General features: G+C 41.3%; 1 protein-coding gene across 7 annotated transcripts in view; it reads left to right on the forward strand.

The window, feature by feature from the left end:
- cep350 (centrosomal protein 350) overlaps positions 1–25630 on the forward strand; it is a 142259-nt gene that overhangs the window by 65652 nt on the left and 50977 nt on the right. For 5 of the 7 annotated variants that reach the window (XM_043699939.2, XM_043699938.2, XM_087990929.1 and 2 more), the window contains 8 exons: positions 3064–3195; positions 5937–6097; positions 8112–8234; positions 11762–11928; positions 12385–12581; positions 14294–14481; positions 17964–18051; positions 24646–24792. In XM_043699939.2, coding sequence (XP_043555874.2) covers positions 3064–3195; positions 5937–6097; positions 8112–8234; positions 11762–11928; positions 12385–12581; positions 14294–14481; positions 17964–18051; positions 24646–24792 — 1203 coding nt within the window. The remainder of the gene's footprint in view (positions 1–3063; positions 3196–5936; positions 6098–8111; positions 8235–11761; positions 11929–12384; positions 12582–14293; positions 14482–17963; positions 18052–24645; positions 24793–25630) is intronic. The other 2 variants (XM_087990930.1, XM_043699941.2) reach the window with 1 other exon arrangement.

The following is a 25630-nucleotide window of genomic DNA, read 5'->3' on the forward strand; positions in this document are numbered from 1 at the left end:
CCCGGGTTCAATTCCTACCTCAGGTGACTGACTGTGTGGAGTTTGCACGTTCTCCCCGTGTCTGCGTGGGTTTCCTCCGGGTGCTCCGGTTTCCTCCCACGGTCCAAAGATGTGCAGGTCAGGTGAATTGGCCATGCTAAATTGCCCATAGTGTTAGGTAAGGGGTAAATGTAGGGGAATGGGTGGGTTGCGCTTCGGCGGGTCGGTGTGGACTTGTTGGGCCGAAGGGCCTGTTTCCACACTGTAAGTAATCTAATCTAATCTAATCTAAAATGTCAGCTTATCTCATTGTGAATGCAGCTGCCTCTGAATGAAAACATTTTGTTTCAAGCCCCATGCTACGACTTGAATATAAGCCGACCATATACACACAGGACTGCTGCATTCTTAGAGATGACACCTTTCAGGCAAGACGTTAAAGCAAGTTTCCATCTTCTATTCCATTGGATGGAGAAGATCCGTGTTAATACTTGAAGAAGACTAGGGGAGTTCTCCTGGTATCCTGACCAATATGAATTCCTCACTATTGTAGATGCTGTCTTTTTAGGAGCTTGTCAAAGGTTCCTTCTTGAACAACGTGACTATATTTTGAAAGTACTCCATTGGCTGAGAAGGACTTTGCAATGACCTGAAGATGTCAATGACACTATGAAAGCTTTAGATTCTTTAAACAGCAGTTTCTGCTTCACATTGTCCCCATCTGATGAACACAGCACAGAACTGCCTCTAATACTGTATTTGCGATTTCTTTGGTAGAACCCATACAGAGAGAGTAAGAACATAAGGATAAAAAGTATCCACTTAACCAATAAAATAACTAGGATCATGACAATAAAAATGGACTGCAGCTTTTTTTTAAATTGCTCTTCGATTGAGGACTAGCAAGCAAGCATTTGGCGTACCTAGAGATCACCAGAATTGTGGGATGCATATTTACAACTTGTCATTGGGATATAGGAAAAAGAGTAGAACAAATCAGCCTTATAATTCTCCTATGCAATTCAGTTTAGCATTGGTTTATGCCGAAATGTTCTTTAGCTTTTTGTCCCCCGATCTCTCAAAACACATGCAATATCATCGCATTACAGCAATTTCCTGGATAAAAAGCATTTAAAATAATAAAGCATCTCACAGTACTTCAAAAAGGCATCAAACAGAAAAGTTGCTGCTAAGTCATGCAAGATATTCAAAATTCTGTTGAGTTGGATTATTAGGAGTGTTTGAAGGAAGAAATGGAGATTGGAAATGAACAGGTCTAGGAAACCATTATGATGGAATACTCCCCGCTTACCTGGAGGAGTGTAGTTCTAGCAATAGGAGAAAGTGAGGTCTGCAGACGCTGGAGATCAAAGCTGAAACTTTATTGCTGGAACAGCACAGCAGGTCAGGCAGCATCTAGGGAACAGAAGATTCGACGTTTCGGGCACATGCCCTTCCTCAGGAATGAGCAGAGAGTGTTCAGCAGGAGAAGATAAAAGGTAGGGAGGAGGGACTTGGAGGAGGGGCGTTGGAAATGTGATAGGTGGAAAGAGGTCAAGGTGAAGGTGATAGGTCGGAGTAGGGTGGAGGCGGAGAGGTCAAGAAGAAGACTGCAGGTCAGGAAGGCGGTGCCGGGCTGGAGGGATTCGGCTGAGACAAGGTGGGGGGAGGGGGGATGAAGAAACTGGTGAAGTCCAAGTTCATCCCCTGTGGTTGGAGGGTTCCCAGTCGGAAGATAAGACGCTCCTCCTCCGACCGTCGCGTTGTTGTGGTTTGGCGGTGGATGAGCCCAATGACCTGCATATCCTCGGTGGAGTGGGAGGGGGAGTTGAAATGCTGTGCTACAGGGTGATTGGGTTGGTTCGTCCGGGTGGCCCAGAGGTGCTCTCTGAATCGCTCCGCAAGTAGGCGGCCTGTCTCACCAATATAGAGGAGGCCACACCGGCTACAGCGGATGCAGTAGATAATGTGTGTTCATCCCCCCTCCCCCCACCTTGTCTCAGCCGAATCCCTCCAGCCCGGCACCGCCTTCCTGACCTGCAGTCTTCTTCTTGACCTCTCCGCCTCCACCCTACTCCGACCTATCACCTTCACCTTGACCTCTTTCCACCTATCACATTTCCAACGCCCCTCCTCCAAGTCCCTCCTCCCTACCTTTTATCTTCTCCTGCTGAACACTCTCTGCTCATTCCTGAGGAAGGGCATGTGCCCGAAACGTCGAATCTTCTGTTCCCTAGATGCTGCCTGACCTGCTGTGCTGTTCCAGCAATAAAGTTTCAGCCTAGTTATAGCAATACTCAGGAAGCTCAACATCATCCATTACAAAACATCAGCATGATTTGAATCATGTCCACCACCTTAAGTGTCTATTCCCTCTGTCATCAGTATAAGGTAGCAACAAGGTGCACCATCTACAAGATGCTCTGCAATACCTCACTGAAGGCTCCTTTGACAGTTCTAGACTCATGACCTGTACTGTCTGAAAGATCAGGGTGGCAAATGCCTGGGAACGACTTTAAAATGTATTGCTCTTCCTTTGCTGCCTATAGTGGTCTAACTTACTTTGGGAGTATCTTGCAGCCACATGGATTGCCATGGTTTAAGAAGATCACTAACTTTCGTCTTTTTAATGCCAGTTGTGGTTGGACAGTAAGTGTCAGGGATATCTACATCTTGAGAATGAATTAAATAATTCTTGATTTTTAGTTCTGAATGGTCAGTTTTTAGTTTTAAGATTGTTTCCATGATGCGGAGTTGCACTCCATCTCGCAAGCCACGACCAGGTTAAATCAAAAAACCAAAGATCTGCAAATACTGGTAATCAAAAACAAAATCACACCATGTCTAGGTTACTGTACTTAGATGTGACATTGGAGGAGAGGGAAAGGCTTAAAAGCTTGACTGTAAAGCAAAAGCCATGTCAGTGAGCTTACGTTGCATGATAAAACATGATGCAAGACCAATGCAGTGTGCTTACTGGATCATAAGTCAATTCCACATTGCATTTTAATAGTGTGCTGTCTCTTGATTAAAGTATCTGAATTATCAATTGCTGGACGTGAAAACCTTTCTTTGTCTTCTCAGGCACATACAGAATCTCTGCAGCAGTTTGTACAAGTTCGCCAAGAGATGCTGCAAGAGTCCACAACTAAAATGATGACTCAGCAGGTGGAAGTTGCTAGGCTGGCGGCTGTTACAGCACGTCAGGTTAAAGAGGTACTTTATTCTAGTGTACTTGAGAAGATGGCCCTTTCCCCCAGTCATACTGAAGACCTAGTACTTTCTGAAGTTTTGAAGGAATTTCTCTCATACAGATTGAGTTAATTGTCACTGCAGTTTCATTTTGTTTCATTTTTCTAAAGTGGTAAAATGTCCCAAGGAAGAGCAGGGCAAAGTTTAACAGCATATCATATGATATTAAGAAAGATGACCAACTGCTTGGTCAAAGAAATAGGTTGGATAGAATGTTGGAAAGGAAGAAAATGTTCCTATTTTAGCCAGGTTAGGACAGAATTGCATAGCTGATGCCCTTACAGGTCAAAGCATCGGTGCTGAGCTGAGGTGGTGAAAATGAAAATGCTTAAATGGGGGAATATAGAGACTTCAAACGTTTTGAGGATTGAAGGAACTTGCAGACTGAGCAAGGATAGGATTTTTTTTACACTGAAGGTGTTGGCAAGTCATGAATCAGTAAGCACGAGGATCATGGTTAAAAGGGGCTTGATATGGGGACACAGTCGGTGGAGCTTTTGAATGTGTTGAAGTTGATGAAAGTTCAGTCAAGAGAACATTGAGATAGTCATGTCTGGAAGTGAACAAAAAAGTAAACAGCTGAGGGTACAAATTTGGGTCATGTGATGGAAGAGTTTAGTGAAGGTAAGAATTCCCTTTGGATGAGCTCTGTAGTAGATTTCCTTTATTCATGGAGGGAATTGCCTTCGTATTAATGACTGCATAGCTGTGATTGATGGATCAATGCCATTGGAATCAGTACATAAACACCCCATTTTCACTCCTTTTCGCAACATCTGAGATCTTTTAGCACATTGTATCATGCTCCCCTTTGGAGAAAAGGAAGCATGAAATGGAGCCTCAAGAAATCAGAGCAGGTGTAGGGCATTCGTTCCCTTGAGCTTGCTCCCCCATTCTATCAGATCATGGCAGGGCCAAACCAGGCCACAACTCATCTTTTATGCTTGATCCTCATAGCCCTCTACTGCTCAATATTTCAAAAATTGAATCTACCCTTTTTTTAAAAAAAAAATTGAGATAGAATCATAAAATCCCTAGTGTGGAAACAAGCCCTTCAGCCCAACAAGTCCACACCAAACCCTCTGAAGAGTAACCCAACCAGACCCATTCCACTACCCCATTTAGTTTTCACAATTCTTTGGGCTCGAGAATTCCAGCCATTTACTGAGAGAAAAAAATCTTTTATGTTTTTTAAATGAATGTTCTCTTTTGTAATGTCACTAGTACTTGAGCATCTAGTCAACATGTACCATTTCAAGCTCCTCAGAATCTTGTTTCCATAAGATTACCCCTTATTTGTCTAGACTCTACTGAATAATGACCTAACCTGTTCATCTATTCTTGATGGGTCAACTCTTTCATCCTGGAAGCAGCTAAGTGAATCTTTTTTGAATGGCCTCCAATGCTGGTTTATCATTTCCTAAATATGGGAGCTAAAATTGTATACAGTATTCTAAGTGGAGCATCCGCAACAGCCAATGTAGTTAACCAATTCTCTGTACATGCTAATACATTACTCCCAGTACCGTGAGCTCCGATCTTGTGCAATAAACTTTTATGTAGCACCTTATCAAATGCATTTTTAAAATCCAAATATGGAACATCATCGGATTCTCCTTTATCAGCCCTGCTTGTTATCTCCTCAATGAACTCTAGCAAATTTGTCCAGTATTGTTTCCCTTTCATAAAACCCATTCTGCTGTGTTTACTGATAAGTTTTTTGAAATGTCCTGCTATTTCTTCCTTTAATAATCAACTGTCATTTTACCAAAACAGACATTAAACTAACTAGTCTATAGTTTCTTGATTTCAGTCTCCCTCCCTTCTTGAACAGACGAGTCGATTCTCTGGATGCTTCCTGTATCCACTGATTCTGGAATGTTTCAATTGGTGCCTTGAATATCTCTGCAGCCAGTTGCCTTAAAAATGTTTGATACAGGCCATTAGGTCCTGTCTGCCTTTAATCCTATCAGTTTGTCATTACTTTGATCCTTTATGTTTTTTCCTCCCATGAATACCTTGGGTTTTTTTTTTGCTATCTTTGGGATGGTAACGGTATTCTCCTCCATGAAGACCAATGTAAAATATTGGTTTAAATTATCCGTCAATTCCCGAGTCAGAACCTCCAAGGGTTTGATGCTCACTTTAGCTACTCACTTTTTATATACTGTAGAAACACTTGCCGTTCGTTTTTGTTTCTTGTCAATTTAATTTCATGATCAATTTTCTTCCTTTTTTTTTAGTCATCCGTTGCTGAGTCGTTCTTTTCCTTGTGGGTACTCTCCTTGACTGCCTTTGTTAACCATAGGTGGTTCACCTTTCTCTTAGTTCTCCTTTTTGTCTCAAATAAAGTTTTGCTAAGCATTGTGCAAAAAACCCATCATGTCCCAGTGACCGAGCATGTGAATTTTTTTAACACTGGGTGCTTCAATTTTAATGATCTCATTGGTTTTTGCTGTTTCAAAGAAGAGCTGAGATCATCTGGAAAGGAGGTGGCAGCTGATTCAATATTAACTTCCAAAATTAATTTGAATACTTGCAAAAAGAAATTATTTGCAATACTGTGAGAGCAGAAGTCTAGTCAAATAGCTATTTCAAAGAGGCGGCAGAGGTGTGATGGGTTGAATAGGGGCCTCTGATTTCAAAAGGAAAATGTGATCCAAGTTATCTTCTCATCTGTGCTGTGGTAATTCTTGCTGGTTTAGATGACTGAGTTGGCATGTGCGCAGGTTGCTGGAGGATCTCTGACTGCCACAAACCTACCTCATGGAACAGCTCCTGTGCCAGTGACAGTGCTGTTGGACCAACAGAGGCAGCAGCATTCAGACTTCATGAACCAACTTCGAACCAGAGCTGAACCTGACAGGTAAGGTTTTTAAGGTAAAAACAATGACTGCAGATGCTGGAAACCAGATTCTGGATCAGTGGTGCTGGAAGAGTACAGCAATTCAGGCAGTATCCGACGAGCAGCAAAATCGACGTTTCGGGCAAAAGCCCTTCATCAGGAATAAAGATGAAGGGCTTTTGCCCGAAACGTCGATTTTGCTGCTCGTCGGATGCTGCCTGAATTGCTGTACTCTTCCAGCACCACTGATCCAGGTAAGGTTTTTACACTGCCCCAACCTGATCAATAATATTAAGCTTCTTGGCTTAATAACCTGAGGTTTGTCACTCGTTGTACAGTTTTTGATGTTTTTGCTATCATCTATGATCAGGAGAAGTAGGGTCAATGCACTCAGTCTTTTAGGAAAAAAGGGGGCAGCTCAGTGGTTAGCATTGCTGCTTTACAGTGCCAGGGACCAAGGTTCAACTCCAGCCTCGGGTGACTGTGTGGAGTTTGTGCATTCGCCCTTGTCTGCATGGGTTTCCTCTAGGTGCTCTGGTTTCCTCCCACAATCCAAAGATCTGCAGGTTAGGTGAATCGGTCGTGCTAAGTTGCCCATAGTGTTCAGGGATGTGCAGGTTCGGTGCATTAGCCAGAGGTGAACGTAGAGTAATAGGGTAGAGGAATAGGTTTGGACGGGATACTCTTTGGCCGGTTGGTATGGATTTGTTGGTTCGAAGGGCCTGTCCCCACACTGTAGGGATTCCATTCTGTTCTACGACTAGTAATTTTGGGGCTCCAACAGAATCCTGGTATTCAGAGGGCACTTGGTTAAAATAGTATTGTGCACTCAGCTTATGTTACCTTCTGAAGCAATTTGAGGTAGACTGCTCTGTACACTTTCTTGGCACAGTTTGTTCTGGAACCAATCTGGGAACGAGCTATTTTAGACCTGGCAGTATGATTGATTAATGAGTTCAAACCAAAAGACCCTTTTGGTAAGATTCAATGCAGCATAATAGAATTTAGCTTTATGGTGAGGAATTTGGTTCTTAAACTAATATCTAAACATAAAGGCAGTCACAAGGGTGTAAAGTAGTAGTTGGCTAAATTGGAATAGGACTGTAGGTTAGCATGTTAGAAGGAGCCGAATATATGCAGTTATTTTTATAATTCTCAACAATATATATTTGTAAAAGAAATGCAGTATGAAAAGGTGGCAACAGTGGTGCGTAGCTAAGGGAATTATGGGTAACATCAAATTGAAAGAAAAGATGTACAGAACTGCAAAGATGGTGGTAGGCCAGAAAATTTGAAAATTTCAAACTATCGAAGGTTGAACAAAAAACTGCTGGAAGATATTTTGTCTCTTGTGATAGAGACTGTTATAACATCTTACCTCCCATTATGTACCTTGCTTATTTCCCTTCTTTGGGATGGTAACAGTATCTTCCAGATTAGTAAGATAATTGGGCAAAGTAACCCACCAGTTACTCAGCCTAAAACAAAGTGCTCTTGTGATGCTGAGGTAGTGTCTCCAACTGAGCCAGAAGGTCTGGATAAGTCCCACCTGCTCCAGAGGTATCATAATACATCTCATTAGATCGATTAGGAAAGAAACATGAGACAAACTTCAGTAATTGAATGTACAATCTTGATGTCTCTGTAAATTCCAAACTTAATTATTTTGTATCCTCACCTGAGGCCTGATCTCAATTAATCCTTCGCATTTAAACTGAATTGCCTTTTCTTGTGTTGAATATAATTGAGGTTTGTCCTGTCTGCATGCTCCCTCGTGCAAAACCTGTTGCACCCTGCCAAAGAACAAGATTGAAAACTCAGATTAGCTGATAGTCTGTTCAAGGGACAGTAGGTGCTGCAGTATTGACCCAATTTCCCATTGAACTGAGACAGGAGGTGATGAGCTTGCTGACATGTCTTTCACTCATAAAAATTTGTTTGAATTAAAAAACAACTACTATGGCTGGGGTGGAATTGAATCCAGAGACTTAGCGGGAAGTAGCTGATTGTCGTTTCTTTCTTTGTTTCATCATAGAAAGAGTGAGTGCAGCCCAACACCAGGTGGATCTGCAGAGAAACTGCCGGACACTAAAATGCATAACTCCGCTTCATTAGACAGTCTGTCTGATTCATCCAGACTCAAACATCATGATCGGAGGTGGGCTTTTTATGTTCACTTTTATGCTTTTATATAGTACAATATTAATCCATTACACATTTCTTCAGTATTGAAAACAACAAATAGTGGAGATTACAGTGGGGAGGTGATGGCCCAGTGGTATTATTGCTGGACTGTTAATCCAAGATCCAGATAACATCCCGGAGAACCGGGTTTGAATTGTGCCACAGGAGATGGTGGAATTTGAATTCAGTAAATATCTGGAATTAAGAATCTAATGACCATGAATTCTTTTGTCAGAAAAACCCTTCTGATTCACTAAATCCTTTCGGTAGGAAACTACCATCCTTACCTAGTTTGGCCTACATGTGACTCCAGACACACAACAATGAGGTTGATTCTTAAGCTCCATGGGCAGTTAGGGATGGGCAAAAAATGCTGTCTAGCCAGTGACACCCTCATCCCATAAACAATTTTTTAAAAATCTGTGAAGCATGGAAGCTAACATTTCAAGTCTAGATGACTCTTCATCAGAGCTCTGATAGACTCATCCATACTTAACATTAGCTTGCTTGGTCTCCATGGATGCTGCCTGACCTGCTGTGAGCTCCAGCATTGGTTGTTTTCAGTACAGATTCCACCATCTGCAATAATTTCCTTATATATTTCTTCCATATTTTGTTTATTAAATGCCCACTAAATTGCAGCTCCTACTCAGTACCTTACCTACAGAGTCCTCTGACCCTGGTGTCAAAAGCCTCCATTGACTTGTTCAATTACACCATACGTTGGGGCAATTGCAAAATGCCACTGTGGCTGAAAAGAATAGAATCAGAGTCATACGACATGGAAACGGACCCTTCCGTCCAACTCGTCAATGCCAACCAAATTTCCCAAACTAAACTAGTCCAATTTGCCTGCTTTTGACCCGTGTTCCTCAGCCTTTCCTATTCATGTACCTCTCCAAATGTCTTTTTAAATATTGTAACTGTACTTGCATCTACCACTTCCTCTGGCTGTTCATTCCATGTACGGGTCAACCTCTTTGTGAAAAAGTTGGCAACTGGTAGTTTCACTGTTGCCTACGGTGAGTGAATCGCTGGGGATTATTGTTCATTCAGGACCACCCCTTGCTGAGCATGGCTCAGGGCCTAAATGTGGCTTTGGCCTCCTTGTGGGTTATCACATGCTACTCAAGGCCTTGTGTTTGAGAAGCGCAGCTATTTGTGGATGGAGGTGTTTTGGAATGAAGGAGGCGGTGTTCAGTAATTAATTAATTTATGGAATGTGGGTGTCACTGGCTGTGTGAACATTTATTGCCTAATTCTAATGCCATTGAGAAGATGGTTGTGAACTCCCTTTTTGAATCACTGCAATCTATGTGTTGCAGGCCGACTGGTAGTGCTGTTGGGAGGGAGTTCCAGAATTTTGACCCAATGACACTTAAGGACTGCTGGAAGTTGTTAGTGGTTAGGAAGGGAACCTGCAGGTGGTAGTGTTCATATAAATCCGCTTCCCTTCCCCTTCTAGATGGCATTGGTCATGGGTTTGAAAGATCCTATCGAAGTATTATGAATTTCTGCAGTGTATCTTGTCGAATAGTACATACTGCTGCTCTGAGCATTGGTGGTGGAGAGAGTGAATGTGGTGCCAATCGAGCAGTCTGCTTTTTCCAGATGCTGTAAAGCTTTTTGAGTGTTCTTGTGGCTGCACCCAAACCTAGCCAAGTAGCAAATATTCTATTGCACTCCTGATTTGCATCTTGTAGATGGTGGATAGGCTTCACGGTTTTGGGAAGTAGTGTATTTTCTGTAGGATTTATTGCCTCTGACCTTCCCTTGTGGCTACAGTAGTTATATGGCTAGTCTAGTTCAATTTCTAGTCAGTAGTAATCCCCCAGAATGTTGATGGGGGATTTGGTGATGGTGGGTTTGGAGAAAGAAGCTGCAAGGTGATAGGTGAATGAGATTCAGGCTGAAAGCGAGGGAGGAGGGAATAAGGTAGAGGCTAGAAATGGATAGGTGGAGAAGGATGCTACAAAGGAGACATAAGTATTTTTTCTGTGCCTGGGCCAGCTGCTCTGCTGCCACTACTTTGGAGGTATTGTGGCTCACGTTACCAAATCAAATAGCCTCTCACCATAGTCTTTCTAATTCCTTGCCCATTAAACACCTTGCATTATTCCATTCCTCTTTCTTCCTCCTTTTGAAATAAGAACATAAGAGCATAAGAATTAGGAGCAGGATTATTAATTCAGCTCCTCGTACCTGCTCTGCCGTTTGATACAGTTGTGGCTAATCTTATCTTGGCCTGAACACCACTTTCCTGCCAGTTTTCCTTAACTCTTCAACCCATTGCTAATTAACAATCTGTGTTTCTCCTCTTTAAATTTACTTAATGTCCCAGAATCCACAGGGTTCTGAGGCAGTGAATTCCACAGATTCACAATCCTCTGAGAGAGGCAAGTCCTCCAACTTCCCCTTTATTGTAAAATTACGACTCATTTTAGATTGAATTATTTTCTCTCCGTCTACTTTGTCAATCCCTTGACCATTTTATATACCTCAATTAGACCACCTCTCATTCTTGGCCTCCAATGAGTATGAATGCAAATAATGGTTGTAGTTCAGCTTGTGACATTTTAATAACTGTGGCAGAGAACGTTTGTTCAAACTTGAGCTGGACAGTTAGTGCTTTTCAGATAATAAATGGTTGACTAGTTTAAGAACATTACTATATTGGAGTTTTGTTTTTAGAAAGACTTACTGTTGGGAAGACTTGGTTAAGGGAATATTCCAGTCAAAGTCGTGGAAAGTTAATGCCCACCCAAGTGTGAGGTAGTACACTGTGGTCAAAAGAATAAAGAGACCACTTCCTCTTTGGAAATATGTACTTAAATAGGGCAGAGCGGTCTGGAGATAGAAAGGAGCCACTAGCAGTAAATGGCACCAGTTCATAAGGTTATAAAGAAAAGTTGAGCATTTCTGGGGCTACAGAATGGAGATGTGTTAGATATGCGTAGAACTATGAACAGATCACCCTTGGAGCACTGCAGACAGTTCTGATCTTCATATTGTAATATGAATGTAGAGATAGTAGAGAATATATTAAGACTATTTACTGGAGTTATATCAAAACTGAATTTGAATCCATCAAGCAAGATTGAACAGTCTTGTCTCGTTGAAAAAGTGACATGGTCGAGGTCACTAAAGTTATCTAGGGGTTTGATAGGGTTGACAAAGAAAAATATTTCTGCTTGTGAATGACGCTATCCACTGGGTATAATTGAAGCCACTACTAAATCCAGCAGGGAATTTGCAGGAGGTGGGGAGTCAAAGCCTTAACCCAGAAAGGGGTTAGAATGTAGAACTTACACCACCAGGAATAATTGAAGTAAATAACAGATGAATTCAAGAAGAAGCTTGGAATACAAGAGATCGAAGAAAAATATGTTGATGGGTTTAGGTGGAGAGACACAGAAGGAGGCCTGTGTAAATCACAAATACTGAGAACCTGTTTTGTGTTCTAAATCTATGCATCTGTGTTGATCTGTGACTTTTCTACAGCAACAGCAGCAGCAGCAGTAGACAAGACAGCCCTTCTTTGCCATTCTTGGAGAAAAGCAGAACCTCCCGCTGTACAAAGGGAAATAGCTCTATTGAAGAGGTGGTTCAAACAGCAGCAGACGACTCGATCCACAGTGACAGTATGCCTTCATTACCTGATGAGAAAGGTAACCAGAAATGACGTTTTGTCCTTCTGCTGATCTCATGACTTAAATGAGGAATGGTGTCTCTTCAGTTAGATGATTAGAATCAATCAAATCAATTGTCACGTAAACACTCCTTCCATACCCAAAGGATATGTGGGTCAAATAGTCACATGTTCTGCACTGATTTATTGCAAGATTCCTTTATTCAGTCATGTGCTTAAGCTATTCAATTCAACTTTGTATTTCCCTTGGATCTGTGGTTGTGCATAAGGAAACTTGCACATGTCCCCTTAAACAATGTGTGATTCAACATAACAGTTGTGTTGAATCAATAATAGTAACCTATATCTGGTCCTTGAGCAGATAACTAATCCAAGGATTCTAGCTTAGCCTTTAATTTCATGTTCAAGTTTTAAATCTTTCAGTGAGCAATGGAAAATAACAAAGAACAATGTCAATCATTTATTGTCTCTCCAGACTCTGCTTCTGTTGCCACTGAGTACTCCCTTAAGTTCGATGAGTCTATGACTGAAGATGAGATTGAAGAGAAATCCTTCCGTTCCCTTCTGCCATCAGAGAGCCATCGCCGCTTTAATATGGAGAAGAAACGCAGCCAGCAGGATGATTCCGATGAGGACATAGTGCAGGATCAATCGGCTTCAGTAGCTGTAAAAGTGAGTTCTCCTAATGGTTAGCCAAGGGTGAGTGGTGGAGCCAATTAGTGGGATCTCAGTGCTTGGATTAGTTGCTCCTCTCTATCTCCTAGGTATCCTGCCATGAGATTCAGATTTAGAGGGCAAGGAGCAAATGGGGCAATGAGTGTAAGCCAACTGTTGGGTGGCGGCTGTTTTTTCAAAAAATAAGTACCACTTGCTAACAACATGCCCAGAGTTTATAAATTTTAAAGAGGAAAAAATCTTTTACTTTGTTAATCTTTGTGATCAAGTTACCATTTTGTGAAGACAAAGATTAATATTTACTGGGATTCCTTGCTCACCTAGTCAGGTAAACACAAGCTAAATTTGACTGCTAAGTATGTCCCTGAATATATAACTTTCTACTGTCCATTAAAAGTGGTAATAAGATGCAAAGACAAGTGGAGCTTGCAGAGGAATTTGATTTGAACAAGAGACATTTGTGCAGATAATAAGAGATACTCTAATTGGAAGCATATGGTTAGAGATAACCTGCACGAATCTATGTTGGAGCCCTAAACATTCGCTATTCATAATGAAAGGAAAGCCACATTCAAAATTTGAGGCCACTCTACAGATTAGCAGCAATCTCAAGTGTAGGTAGATGGAAGCATAAAATCAGAAAGCAATCTTGATAGATTAAGTAAATGAACAAAACCACAGATGAGTTTGTGCCGGCAAGTGAGAGGTCAGATCAAAATAGGATATTTCTTGATTGTGAAAATCGAGAGCATAGAGTTCAAAGGAACTTGATGGGGATGACCCAGCTGTATACAGTTCATGAAAATGTCACAAATAGGCTCAGAAAAGTGATCAAGGGGCCAGTGGAATGTTGACATTTATGTCCAAAGAAGACTCGAAAACAAAGGATTAGAAGTCATGCTTCAGCAGTTCAAAACCTAGTCAGTCCAAGCCGTCAGGGCAGGGCACCATGGCTTAAGAAGAGTATCACTCTTGGTGGAAGTGCAATGTAGACTTACTGAAGTGATATTTGGGCTCCGAGGCTTAATTTAAGAAAAGAGATTGAATAGATAAAATGTGAGAGTCAGAACATTGAGGTGTGATATTGTGGAACACTTTTGCACATGGAAATGGATGAAGTTTGAAACTCCCTTCCACAAACAGTGATTGATATGAAATCAGTTACAAATTTTAAATCTGAGATTGGTAGATTTTTAACCAAAATGCTGAAGGATTATGGGACAAAGACAAGGATTTGTCATGACGTTGAAGATTACCATGATTTGGGTGAATGGTGGAATAGGCTCAAGAAGCTAAATAGCCACCTCCTGGTTAATGTTGATGTAACCATGACACCCTTATTCTCTGTACGTGCAACTCCTATTCTGTTTTTGTTTTTTTTTATCAGAACCTAGCAGCAAATTAGTAACTGGAGTCCTGACCAGAAAATTATCAGTATGAGGGACTTTGCCAGTCTTAATGTGTTTTACAGATGATGAAATGAGACAGTCAGCATTTACTCATCCTGATAAATATTGGGATAGTTTGATGGGATCACTTGTGATGCAGCATGATTGGCATGTCTGATGATACTCCAACTCCTTTTAATTGTTGTTGTTGTCTGCACTCAGTCCTGAGTTTTTGTGGATTATGGAGCAAGTTTTACTTGAGTCAGGGGAACCAGCTCATTTCACTCTGTACTGTTTGTTCTCCTGTCTTTCGCTATTCAGCATGATTTGAGCATGCCCTTCTCTGGGGGACAAGACAGTTTCTCTAAATTCACCATGGAGATGGTGCGACAATACATGAAGGAGGAGGAGATGCGTGCACAGCACCAGGTGTCACTCCTCAAACTTCGAGAACGAGCCTTGAAGGAAAAGACCAAAGCAGAGCTGGCCTGGTTGGAGCACCAGAAAAAGTGAGTAGCTGACCTATGCAGTGATGTTAAGATGAATAGCCTTTCAAAAATGCAATGTAAGAATGTGCAGATACTTCTAGTAATACTTTCAGGAGAAGGGGGAAAGCTGTTGTCTTTTCTCATTGCAGTGAGGCTGTAGTGTAGAATCTCATTATTCACATCATCTTTCCTCTTATCACTGTTTGGATTGAGTAGAATGAAGTAATTTAGATTTTGTTTTCAAATTTTCAAGTTTGTTCTTTGGACTTGGGATGTTTCCAGTAATGCTGGTATTTATTTACTTATCCCTCATTCTCGAAATGGTCATGGTGGTGAGCTACCTTGAGCTACCGCAGGCTGCTTGGTAAATATAAACATTAAAACTCTCAAGTGCTGTTAGTTTGGAGTTCAGGGTTCTGGAACAGATTGATGCAAGACTGTTGTCCTAACCCATGGGTCAGGATTTTTAACAAATTTTTTCAATGGATGTCAGCACTGCTGTTAAGACCAGTCTTGTCCATCTTTCATTGTACTTGGGAAGGAGATAGTGAGCCATTTCCTCAAACATCTGCAGTTCACCTGCTACAGATACAACCACAATGCTGACAGGAAAGGAGTACCTGGGATTTTGATCCTATAGCAGTGAAGGAATGACGTATTCCTAAGTCAGGACAGTGTGTGGCTTGGAGAGGAACTTACAAGTAATGGTGTTACCATGTTATCTACTGCCTGTGTCCTTTTAGGTGATAGAGGTCGCAGGCTTTGAAGATGCTGTTGAAGGAATTGAGTGAGTTCCTGCAGTGCATAATATAGTGCTCATAGCTCTCACTGTTTATTGGTGAAGGGTGTGAATGTATAGATTGGTGAATGGGGTGCTTATCAAGCAGGTTGCTACATCCTTTTTGGTGTTATGTTTCTTGGGCAGGTACTGGGGAGACAAGAAGTGAGTTACTTAGTGAAGAAGTTTTAGCCTCTGACCTGTTTTTATTGACAAATATTTTATAGCTGATCTGGTTCAGTTTCAGGTAGAGGGTAACTCTAATGTGTTAATTGCAAGGGAACCAGTGATGATAATACCACTTCATATCAAAAAAATTGCAAGAGATGGTCATTGCTTGGTATTTATGGTGTGCATGCCAACCACGCTGCCATGATACTTTAGTCACATATGCCAGAATAGTTGTGGACTGAGGATTTCCTCCTTCAAACACCGTTCATGAATTAGTTAGGTTTTTAATGGCTGTTTAGCATCTTTGTGGACACTTTTACTGACACCAACTTTTTATTTCCAGATTTTCTTTTAAAATACCCTTTTTAATTTTGAGAATAAAACAATACCTTGTTGAAATAAATTTTCTCCAAATTGAGTTTGACAAGCATGGAGGGGCATTAAAGTTATAAAATATCAAGAAGGATTTGCTGTTTAACAAAATCTTAAACCCTGATCATTCTCTTTCTGGTTTAGTTGCTAATTCAGCAGTGGTGAAAATGTGTGATCTCCTTGGGCAGATTTACTCAAGTTTGTCGTAAATTAGTGCATCATTATACCATGTGTACTTCCTAAAGAAGTTGAATCTCTTGTCAAGCGGAAGATGAAAACTTATGTTAGGATGAGATGTGAAGCTCAGTCAGGGCACTTGACAGTTACAAGTTAGCCAGGAAAGACCAAAATAGAGAACTAAGAGGAGCCAGGAGGGGACATGAGAAGTTCGTTGGCAGATAGGAGCAAGGAAAAACTTAAAGCTTTCTATAGGTTTAGTAGGAATAAAAGAATGGCCCTAATCTTTCTCTAGTCAATCAAGGATAGTTGTGGGAAGTTTTGCGTGGAGTCAGAGGAGATGGGGAAGCCCTAAATGAATATTTTTCATCAGTATTCACACTGGAAGAAGTGTTAGGAGAATACAGTGCTGTTGTCTACTAGACTAGACAGGATTGAGGTTCACAAAGAGAAGGTGTTAGTAAACTTGGAAAGTGTGAAAATTGATAAGTCCCCTGGGCCTGATGGGATTTATCCTAGGATTCTGTGGAAAGCCAGACAGATTGCAGAACCCTTAGCTTTGATCTTTACGTCGTCATTGTCTACAGGAATAGTGCCAGAAGACTGGAGGAATGTGGTCCCCTTGTTCAAGAACAGGAATAGAGACAACCCTTGTAATTATAGACTAGTGAGTCTGCCTTCAGTGTGGGTAAAGTGTTGGAAAAGGTTATAAGTGGTAGGATTTGTAATCATCTAGAGATGAATAAGTTGATTAGGGATAGTCAACACGTTTTCTGGAGGGTAGGTCGTGCCTCACAAACCTTATTGAGTTCTTTTGAGAAAGTGACCAAACAGGTGAATGAGGGTAAGCGGTTGATGTAGTGTATCTGGATTTCAGTAAGGGATTTAAGTTTCCCCGTGGTAAGCTATTGCACAAAATACGGAGGCATGGGATTGAGGGTGATTTTAGTGGTTTGGATCAGAAATTGTCTAGCTGAAAGACGATAAAGGGTGGTGTTTGATGGGAATGTTCATCCTGGAGTTCAGTAACGAGTGGTGTACCACAAGGATCTGCTGTTTGTCATTTTTATAAATGACCTAGATGAGGGCATAGAAGGATGGGTGAGCAAATTTGCAGATAACACTAAGATCAGTGGAGTTGTGGATAGTGCTGAAGGATGTTGCAGATTACAGAGGGATCTGGATAAGCTGTAGAGCTGGGCTGAGAGGTGGAAAATGGAGTTTAATGCAGAAAGGTGTGAGGTGATTCAGTTCTGAAGGAGCAACAGGAATAGAGAGTCCTGGGCTAATGGTAAGATTCTTGGTAGTACAGTTGAGCGGCAAGATCTGTGTCCATGTACGTAGATCCCCAAAAGTTGCCACCCAGGTTGATAGGTTTGTTAAGGCATATGATGTGTCCCCTTTAATGGTCGAGGGATTGAGTTTCGGTGCCACAAGGTCATGTTACAGCTGCACAAAACTCTGTGGCAGCACTTGAATTATTGCGTATAGTTCTGGTCACGGCATTATAGAAAGGAAGTGGAAGCTTTGGAAAGGATTCAGAGGAGATTTACGAGGATGTTACCTGGTGTGGAGGGAAGGTCTTCTAAGGAAAGGCTGAGGGACGTGAGGCTGTTTTTATTAGAGAGAAGAAGGTTGAGAGGTGACAATTGAGACATATGTTCAGAGGGTTAGGTAGGGTGGACAGACAGCCTTTTTCCGCTGGTGATGGCGAGTACAAGGGGACATAGCTTTAAATTGAGGAATGGTCGAGATCGGACAGATGTCAGAGATATGTTCTTTACTCAGTAGTTTGGGTGTGGAATGCCCTGCCTGCAACAATAGTGGACTCACTAACTTCAAGGGCATTTAAATGATCATTTGATAAACATATGGATGAAAATGAAATAGTGTAGGATAAATGGGCTTCAGATTGCGTCTACAGTTCGGCGCAACGAGGGCTGAAGGGCCTGTAGTGTGCTCTTATGTTCTATGTTCATGTGACTTTGCCATGTTCTCTAACCAGACGCCTTCGAGACAAGGGAGAAGATGACAAGATGCCACCCATCCGTAAGAGACAACGTGGGCTTCTGCTCAGGCTGCAGCAGGAGCAGGTATGACCCACTGAATGCCAGGGAAAATGTCAGGCTATCCACTAATACTTCATGAATGAGCATGTTTCCCCAAGGTTCCGATTTGGTTGCAAACCTTTTTTGTTACTGACGATCAAGTTGTTCCTTGAAATGCTGCTGAATGTAAAGTATATGCTGTGCTTAGGGATACATTTCCATGCCATGATGTTTCTGAATAAGATTTTCCTACTGGCAATGCTTTGCTATGATTATTTTCAGTAGTGCAGAGTAAGGGGAGGATTATTAATCAAACCTTGAGAATGCTACAGGAAGGATAGAAAGGGAGGCAAGAGAGGAGGGGGGAGTGGTGTTTTTGATGAGGGATAACATTACAGCTGTACTGAGGGAGGATATTCCTGGAAATACATCCAGGGAAGATATTTGGGTGGAATTCAGAAATAAGAAAGGGATGATCACCTTATTCGGATTGTATCATAGACCCACTAATAGTCAGGGCAATTGAGAAACAAATTTGTAAGGAGATCTCAGTTATCTGTAAGAATAATACAGTGCCTATGGTAGAGGATTTTAATTTTCCAAACATAGACTGGGAATTCCATAGTGTTACGGCTTTAGATGGAGAGGAATTTGTTACGTGTGTACAAGAAAAATTTCTGATTCAGTATGTGGATGTACCTACTAGAGAAGGTGCAAAACTTGACCTACTCTTGGGAAATAAGGAAGGGCAGGTGACTGAGGTGTCAGTGGGGGAGCACTTTGGGGCCACTTTGGATCATAATTCTATTAGATTCAAAACAGTGATGGTCAAGGATAGACCAGACCTAAAAGTTGAAGTTCTAAACTGGAGAAAGGCCAACTTTGACAGTATTAGGCAAGAATATTCAAAAGCTGATTGGGGGCAGATGTTCACAGGTAAAGGTACGGCTGGAAAATGGGAAGCCTTTAGAAATGAGGTAACAAGAGTCCAGAGCAAGTATATTCCTGTTAGGGTGAAAGGAAAAACTGGTAGTTATAGGGAATGTTGGATGACGAAAGAAATTGAGGGTTTGGTTAAGAAAAAAGAAGGAAGTATATGTCCGGTATAGACAGGATAGATCGAGTGAATCCTTAGAAGAGTCTAAAGACCATAGGAGTATACGTAAGAGGGAAATGAGGAGGGCAAAAAGGGGATATGAGATAGCTTTGGCAAATAGAATTAAGGAGAATCCAAAGGGTTTTCACAAATACATTAAGGACAAAAGGGTAACTGGGGAGAGAGTAGGGCCCCTTCAAAGATCAGCAAGGCGGAGAAATACAAAACGAGTATTTTGCATCAGTATTTACTGTGGAAAAGGACATGGTAGATATAGAATGTAGGGAAATAGATGGTGACATCTTTAAAAAAGTCCATATTACAGAGGAGGAAGTGCTGGATGTCTTGAAATGCAAAAAGGTGGATAAATCCCCAGGACCCGATCAGGTGTACCTTAGAACTCTTTGGGAAGCTAGGGAAGTGATTGCTGGGCCTCTTGCTGAGATACTTGTATCATTGATAGTCACAGGTGAGGTGCCAGAAGACTGGAGGTTGGCTAACGTGGTGGCTCTGTTCAAGAACGGTGATAAGGACAAACCAGATGTCAGTGGTGGGCAAGTTGTTGGAGGGAATCCCGAGGGACAGGATGTCCATGTATTTGGAAAGGCAAGGATTGATTAGGGATAGTCAACATGGCTTTGTGCGTAAGTTTTTTTTTGAAGAATTAACAGAGGATTGATGAGGGCAGAGTGGTAGATGTGATCTATATGGACTTCAGTAAGGCATTTGACAAGGTCCTCCCTGGGAGACTGGTTAGCAAGGTTAGATCTCACGGAATACAGGGAGAACTAGCCATTTGGATACAGAACTGGCTCAAAGGCAGAAGATAGAGAGTGGTAGTGGAGGGTTGTTTTTCAGACTGGAGGCCATTGACCAGTGGAGTGCCACAAGGATCGATGCTGGGTCATTTATATAAATGATTTGGATGTGAGCTGAAGAGGCATAGTTAGTCAGTTTGCAGATGACACCAAAATTGGAGGTGTAGTGGACAGCGAAGAAGATTACCTCAGATTACAACAGGATCTTGGTCAGATGGGCCAGTGGGCTGAGAAGTGGCAGATGGAGTGTAATTGAGATAAATGCGAGGTACTGCATTGTGGGAAAGCAAATCTGAGCAAGACTTATACACTTAATGGTAAGATCTGAGGGAGTGTTGCTGAACAGAGGGACCTTGGAGTGCAGATTCATAGCTCCTTGAAAGTGGAGATAGATAGGACAGTGAAGAAGGCATTTGGTGCACTTGCATTTATTGATCAGAGTATTGAGTACAGGAGTTGGGAGGTCATGTTATGGCTGTACAGGACATTGGTTAGGCCACTTGGAATATTGCGTGCAATTCTGGTCTCCTTCCTATCGGAAAGATGTTGTGAAACTTGAAAGGGTTCAGAAAAGATTTACAAGTATGTTCCCAGGGTTGGAGGATTTGAGCTATAGGGAGAGGCTCAACAGGCTGGGGCTGTCTTTCCTGGAGCGTCTGAGGCTGAGGGGTAATCTTTATAGAGGTTTACAAAATTATGAAGGGCATGGATAGGGTAAATAGACAAAGTCTTTTCCCTAGGGTCAGGGAGTCCAGAACTAGAGGGTGAGGGGAAAGATATAAAAGAGACCTAAGGGGCAACTTTTTCACACAGAGGGTAGTACGTGTATGGAGTTAGCTGCTAGAGGATGTGGAGGAGGCTGGTACAATTGCAACATTTAAGAGGCATTTGGATGGGTATATGATTAGGAAGGGTTTAGAAGGATATGGGCCAAGTGCTGGCAAGTGGGACTAATTGGGTTAGGATATCTGTTCAGCATGGACGAGTTGGACCGAAGGGTCTGTTTCTGTGCTGTGCATCTCTATGACTGTATGACTCTAAGAATGATTGTACAATGAGGCCACAATGCATTTTAGGCAACTTGTTGTATTTTGAATTTGTTGACTTTCCCCCTGCCTTATCCCTCCATGTGAAATAAATTAGCTGCTTGCTTGTTATTGCAATGAATGAGCTCTTACAATACAACCAGCTATGGCTGGTTGTCAAGTGCCCTTGACTTGTCTTTAATTTATGACATTAAGGTAATGGATGCAACATTTACTGCCATTTAAAAGTTTCATTTTTCACCCTTGCTTTCCCCCTTGCCCTTTATGTGTTTGTTTTTTTTTAAAACTGCTTACAAGACATGGTATTGCTGTTTAGGTGATCACTTATTTTGGAATCCTAATTGCTTTGGAAAAGGTGGTGAGTTGCTGCCATGAGCCTGATTAAAACATTGCCCTGTCTCTTTGTTTCATATTACTTTGTCCTAAAGCCACCTTTATGGTTTTCCCTTTGTCCTGTCATATTCATCAATTGCAAATTTGAAGTTTGAGACAAATTACAAGCCAAGTCAAATTAGCAAGACTACCACAAGTTAGAACACAGTGAAATTGAGATATTAACTAACTCTCAGAATTGCTCAATTGTTCCTAACCTGACTTTAGCAATAACACACTTGGACACCAAGGTTAGAACTTAAACAAAAATAAAACAAGTTTAACAGAATGCAGATGGACTGTAAGGAAATCAAATTAATATATACAATGCAAGGTCAATCTTCTTTGAACATTAACCTTACTTACATAGAACATTCCAGTGCAGTACAGGCCCTTCGGCTCTTGATGTCGCACCAACCTGTGAAACTCATCTAAAGTCCATCTAACCGACACTATTCCATTATCATCCATATGGTTATCCAATGACCATTTAAATGCTCTTCATGTTGGTGAGTCCACTACTGTTACAGGCAGGGCATTCCACACCCTTACTACTGAGTAAAGAACCTACTTCAGACATCTGTCCTATATCTATCACCCCTCAATTTAAAGCTATGTGCCCTTGTGCTAGCCATCACCATCTGAGGAAAAAGGCTGTCACTGTCAACCCTATGTAATCCTCTGATCATCTTGTATGCCTCTATTAAGTCACCTGTTAACCTTCTCTGCAACAAAAACAGCCTTCAGTCTCTCAGCCTTTCCTCATAAAACCTTCCCTCCATGCCAGGCAACATCCTGGTATATCTCCCCTGCACCCTTTCCAATGTTTCCACATCCTTCTTATAATACGGTGACCAGAACCGTGTGCATTACTCCAAGTGCGGCCGCACCAGAGTTTTGTACATCTGTAACATGACCTCATGGCTCTGAAACTCAATCTCTCTACCAATAAAAGCTAACACACCATATGCCTTCTTTACAATTTTCTCATCCTGATTCAGGGATCTATGCACATGGGCAATGAGATCTCTCTGCTCATCTACACTACCAAGAATCTTGCCTTTAGCCCAGTACTCTGTATTCCTGTTACTACTTCTCTAGTGAATAATCTCTCACTATACACATTAAACTCCATTTGCTACCCCTCAGCCTTGCTCTGCAGCTTATCTATGTCCCTTTGTAACCTGCAACATCCTTCCGCACTGTTCACAACTCCACCGACTATTTAGTGTCTTCTGCAAATTTACTAACCCATCCTTCTAAGCCCTCATCCAGGTCATTTATAAAAATGAGAAACGGTCGTGGCCCCAAAACTGATCTTTGTGGCACACCACTAGTAACAACTGTACGATGAACACCACCCTATGTCATCTTACAGGTAGTCAGTTTCTGATCCAAACTGCTAAATTGCCCTCAATCCCATGCCTCTGTATTTTGTGCAATAGCCGAACATGGGGAACCTTATCTAACGATTCAGTGAAATCCATACACATCATATCAACTGTTTACTCTCATCCACCTGTTTGGTCACCTTTACAAAGAACTCTAAGATTTGTGAGGCGCAGCCTACCCTTCACAAAAGTGTTGAATATTCCTAATCAAATTATTCCTTTCTAGATGATTATAAATCCTATCTCTTACAATCCTTTCCAAAACTTTGCTTACAACAGTAGTAAGGCTCATGGTCTATAATTACAAACCAACTGACAGAGTTAATGGGTAAACTAGAAAAGAAAAGACATGAATTGCAATTTTCCCATTCAATGACTATCTGCTGCATATCATGCCTTCATGAAATCATTGGTTGAGTCATATTACAGGCACATAGGACTTGATTTCCAAAATCACCGGTCAATGCAAGTGGCTTCCACAGACCTTTGGAGACTTTAACTTTTTTTTTTACAGTCTGGGAATTTTTCCTCAGAACTTTCAACAAGTCAATCACTGGAAAATAACTAAAGAGAGCAACCAAGGACAACCAGTCCAGAAGAAGTCCAAACCAAAACTGCCTCCTGCCCAAAACCCAGTCAGAACCAATTCACTTTGTTTTCCACCACTTTTTCAACATTCACTAGTTGGCAGTACCGGTCCTTCCTAGATTGTCTAATTTCACGTCCAACTAGCCTCTGAGCACAGCAGCGCCCTGGTGCTGAAACATCTGGAGTGTTCTTAGACCAGTAATTAATCTGCATTATCTTTCCAGGGCAGCAGACATTCTCCCCTTTTTTTGTTTTAAAACGAGTTGCTTCTCAAAGTTCAATTCTTAACTTGAGCTCATAGTTCCAAACCAAAAATGAGAAAAATATAGTGATGGTTGCAACAAGTTGCTGATTTTTGTTGGCATAGGTGTTGCCAATCTGTAGGCAGTGTCACGCAGACATGGGATGTTACATTATTTGCTGTTGGACCAATTACAGATTTGCCAGATTCTGTATTCACTGAACACAGGCACACTTTCCAACTTGCTCAGCAGCAAGAGCTAATACGCAATTCTCGAGAGTGGAAGTCTATCTGTTCATCATCTTTCTCTCCTGTGAAGTACTTGGCTGCTGAGGACAGTATTTCAGGTTTCAGAACTCAGGTTAACTCACCACTCCAACACATTATCTGGGCTGACACCAATTGTTAAAGTTAACCTGAAAATGTAACTTTTTTAAAAAAAGTTTTGTGATTTAGATATGAAAGTGGAACTAACATGATCATTCTAACAGATGAGAGACTTAACAAGCGATCAAGGTATTTTTCAGTGTATAGTTTCAGTTACATCACACTAAACTTTTGCTATAAATTCTGTGTCTTACAATTGTGTACTCTGCTACCACCTGATGAAGGAGCAGCGCTCTGAAAGCTAGTGCTTCCAGTTAACCCTTTGGACTACAACCTGGTGTTATGATTTTTAACTTTGTACACCCCAGTCCAACACTGGCATCTCCAAATCCTGACAGATCAGAAAGCAACCTTCTGAAATAAAATCAGAAATGCTCACTCAGACATCAGTTGTCGAAAAAGAATGAGTTACTATTCATGATAATTTTCCACCTGGAGTACTTGTCTGTTTGAATTAGTGTTGCACAAACATTTTGTCTGTAAAAAAACAAAGTTTTCATCAAGACCAAGCATTATATTTTGTAAAGCTTGCACAGTGCCACCTGGAAACTCTGCAACTTATAAGTTGATGGGTTGTGGCTTGTGTGTCCTGACTTCATTTTTGTTTGTAGTTTGTTGTCAAAATAAATTTATTGACAATGTAAAGGCGTGTTTGGTTAGTCTCTAACATGGTAATACATTGCATCCAATTTCATCACAGGCTGAAATCAAGCGTCTTCAAGAAGCCAACAAGGCTGCTCACAAGGAAAGGCAGATGATTCTGAAACAGCAGGAGGAGATTCAACGTATGCGCCAGACCACCATCAAAATTCAGGAGAAACTCAAATCAGCTGGGGAGAGCAAGTTGGTTAGTATCCCGCCATTTGCAAACAACCTACCTTCCCGAACTGTTCAATGCAAGGTTACTCCGAAAGTAAGGAATTACTTACTCAGCAGCATTAATGAGGGGTGATCACTTTCAATCCAATTTTGCTATCAGCAAGGTTTCTAATCTATATTATTATTACAATATAAATAAAACTTAATAAAAGTACCGAGGCTCAAGTTGATGTTTCTCAATAGCAGACAAACCATTCTTATATCTTTTCTGTAAAATATTAAGTTGATAATATGTTCACATGTTTATTTTTGTGGAGACCAAATCTCTGCAACCTAAAATCTGTATGTGCTGGAATATCTGCTGCTGCCGAGAATACCATCCTTTGTATTCATCGATATCGAGTTTTGTTCTGCATTCTGTAGAAGTGACAGCACAAGAAATGGAGCTTTCAGCCCAATTTATGTATACTCCTGTTCTTTCGCTCCCTGCAATCTGGCTCCAACCTGTTATCAGCATATCCTACAAAGGTGTCAAAACATTTTTGCACTTGATCATGAGCATAGGAATGGGACTCGGTTGTTGAGTCACTCACCTGTTTGCACTTACTTCTATTATAATTGATCTACATCTCCCTGCCTTAGTTTCTGTTTCCCTTAATAAACATTCCCAACAAACAAAAAAAAATCAGTGTCTCAGTTTTGAAATTACAATTAATTGAAAGCCTAAAACATTTTTTTGAATGGGGCAAAGCAGGGAGAGGTAGGAAAGGGTAAATATTGGGATTCGCACCACCCTATATATGAAAGCCTTTCCTGAATGGCTTAACATTGGTTTTAAAATTATGACCCCTTGTTCTGGTCTCCCA

This window comes from Chiloscyllium plagiosum, unplaced genomic scaffold, assembly GCF_037043375.1.
Source record: "Chiloscyllium plagiosum isolate Xiang-an unplaced genomic scaffold, Cpla_swu_hap1 HiC_scaffold_9, whole genome shotgun sequence".
NCBI classification, from domain to species: Eukaryota; Metazoa; Chordata; class Chondrichthyes; order Orectolobiformes; family Hemiscylliidae; genus Chiloscyllium; species Chiloscyllium plagiosum.